Below are 2,939 nucleotides of genomic sequence, written 5' to 3'. Positions count from 1 at the left end.
TCAAAATCATATATTAAAATTGACTAAAAATAGGTAATAAAAAAACTCAGATAAGTAAGTATCTAAATATTAATAAAAGGATAGAACATGTAACATAGCATTGGTTAAAATGGCCCAGCAGGCCAGAGCAGTGACCGCTCTCCCGAAAGTCCTGAGTTCGGATCTCAGTAACCACAACCACCCACAGTGATATCTGACATTATGACTATAATCTCAGTGGATTAATCTCAGTGAAGCAAACAAAATAAGTGAAACCTTTAGATATAAATTTAGCAGATGAACACGATAGCTTATGGCCATCTGTACAATCACAGTGTATAAATACACATCTATTAGTATATAGTAACAACCGATTTAATGTTTGAAGAAAAAGATGTCTCTAGGTTATTAAGACATTTCTAAAAAATACTTTCAAAACTTTAATCATAAAAATCTTAGTTAATATAACAACTTGGTAATAGGATTAAAAACTTTATATAGAATATGAGGTTAAGATGAGTCTAAAATAACTTAAATTAAGCAACTCATCTTTTCTATTTAGATATAACTCTCTTGATGTAGCTGAGGCTTAAAAAGTAAACTTCAAGGTTACCAGGACAAAGAAGGAAAAAACAACCTCCTAAATACACAATCACTCTAAAAGAAATAGGCAAATCAGATTGTAATGTTTCTATAAGTTTTATGACCTCATCTACTCTACATAACTTTCCAATAAACAAATACTTAGGCCCACATCTGAATGGATCTGTGAAAATGTAGATATTGTCTCAAAAACCAATTCCCTGAGGTAAGGGAGAGGCATAACCAGGAATATTTCCCCAGCCCTGGTTGTAAAACAAAAGGAATGTCTCTAATGCTTCACAGAAGCATCCGTGTGTTTATGTATTAACTCAAAAGTGAACTATCACTGAGCATACCACCTGAATAATATCTAAAGCTTATACCTCCTGTAGTGAGGTCAGACTCTAAGGGCGATTTTCTTTATCTCTGTTTCTAATTCTAGCTGATTATAAACTTAAAACATAATTAGTAACCTTGGTGTTGTAAAAGTACTGTTTCTAAAGAAAAACTCTTATTCTCAAATAGGACTCAGTAAGAATAACCCTGACTCTATTTGAGTGTCTCTGAACTGTAGTTAACAAATCTGATGTCAAGCCCATACATAATTTGAATTAAGCTATAGAAAAAAACTTAGTTACCGCAGATGTACGGCTTGTATCTGAATTCTAGCTGAAGTTAGGTGGGATACTTACCTAGTCAATGGAAGTAGGGGCAGGCAGATTCACGAGCCACAAGACAGCCTGGTTTACACAGAGAGACCCTGTTTTAAAGCAGATGGCAACATGCCAGAGTGAAGTCAGCCCAGTTTTGGGCTGGAGTCAAGTCACTGATAATAACTAGTTGGGCTCTCTGTGAAGGAAAAACAAGTTATTATGTTTACAAATGTCCAAATAAAATGAGGACACATGTTATAGTACCAGCTCAAATCTAGTCTTTAAAAATAGATGTAACAAAGAAGACCAAGTCTAAAAACTTGTATAACAATAAATAAAAGAATATGTATCTTTAAAACTAGCTAGAAGCCAAATGAGGTCTATTGAAATGAGAATAAAAGAATTTAGAAATTAAGCTTTATTTTTATAATTTAGAATCGAATACTAAAAATTTTATGTCAAAGAAATCTGTTTGGCCCTAATAGTTTAAGCTCTGGAAAAGAGTCACGCAAATGAAACTCTGCATAATTACTAGACCTGACTAGATCGACTGAGAATCGCCAGCTTGTAATTTATTGTACAACCACTAGATGGCATGTGCGGGCAAACATGGAATCTGTGAGTGTGCGCACTGTTAAGGCCGCTAAGTCACTTGGGAAGTGTAGTTCCACGTAGAGCCGTACTCTGGGAACTCACCTCCCCGCTCAGGGAGAGCTCGGTCCCAGCCGCGGGAGGCTCTAGATTAGAAATATAAACCTGCGTTTGTCTCTCAAATATTGAGGAAAAGAAAAAAAAATATAACAAGGGGCGGTACCCACTTTGGGCTCACACCCAAAACTCAACTAGTTTTAGTTAACTAAAATAAATACCTGATTTCAGAGAGAAAGGATTTCTATCTCTTAAGGAACCCAAGAGAAATGGGTCCGGGCAGGCCCATGTGTTTCCACCCACTCATAATGGCGGAACCTGTGTAGTCTCAAAACCGGGACCCCATGCAACTTTTGTTCTAACTCAGGAAACCTGGCTACATCGCGCTGTGAGAGTGGCGCTCTGTGACTCTCTGGGCTACCCGTCTGCCACCCGCCTTACTCCGAAATCTGCCCGCTCTGCGCACTGCTTTTGCCCGTTAGTTAGGGACCATTTTAATTCGCTCAAGTCTCCGAACAGAGCAGCCAGTATGACAGAGGAAGCCCCTTGGCGCGTGCTCAGCCAGGGTGCCGCTCTCTCTGCCCTGCAGAGGACAGCGAGTGCCCTCGCCACCTGCAACCGCACAAGCCCTGTCTAGCCAAGTCAGAAAGGGAGCAGGCAGCTATGAGCTGCCCACAGGGTCGCACAGGCATGGAACCTGTCCTTTCCCGCCCTCTGAAGAGGAACATACGGACGGAGCTCCCAGTTAAGACCAGGAGCCAAAGATGCCCTGCCCGCTCTGGCCTAGTGCGAGAGGGGGAGGGAAGCACCCTCTAGCGCGGAGTTTGCAGCGATCACTCTCTGAAGGCCTGTCTCCCAAGCCACACACGGAGGACGTGTTCTCAATCTTAGTGCCGAGTGCACATGCGCGGGTAACCCTCCCCCGTGAGTCACTGTCAGTCCGCCAAGAACCAAGCCGTGGGGCAAAGCCCCTGAGCACACAGAAGCCTAGCGGAGAGGAATCTCTAGCCCCTCCTGTGACTACATGTGCAGTCAACAGCCCATGTGGGCCAAAGACGGCCAGGGCGGAGGAAGGAA

At 41.9% G+C, this 2,939-nt stretch overlaps 1 protein-coding gene across 1 annotated transcript in view; it reads left to right on the top strand.

Moving 5' to 3' along the window:
* Window positions 1–2,499, top strand: part of LOC116100271 (vomeronasal type-1 receptor 90-like) — a 14,125-nt gene extending 11,626 nt beyond the window's left edge. Inside the window, exon 2 of the mRNA XM_031384102.1 lies at window positions 2,345–2,499. Coding sequence (XP_031239962.1) covers window positions 2,345–2,499 — 155 coding nt within the window. The remainder of the gene's footprint in view (window positions 1–2,344) is intronic.
* Window positions 2,500–2,939: the final 440 nt, after the last annotated feature.

This window comes from Mastomys coucha, unplaced genomic scaffold (assembly GCF_008632895.1).
Source record: "Mastomys coucha isolate ucsf_1 unplaced genomic scaffold, UCSF_Mcou_1 pScaffold21, whole genome shotgun sequence".
Taxonomy (NCBI): domain Eukaryota; kingdom Metazoa; phylum Chordata; class Mammalia; order Rodentia; family Muridae; genus Mastomys; species Mastomys coucha.
Note: the sequence above shows the minus strand (reverse complement) of the source record. Positions and strands in the feature narration are given on the sequence as shown.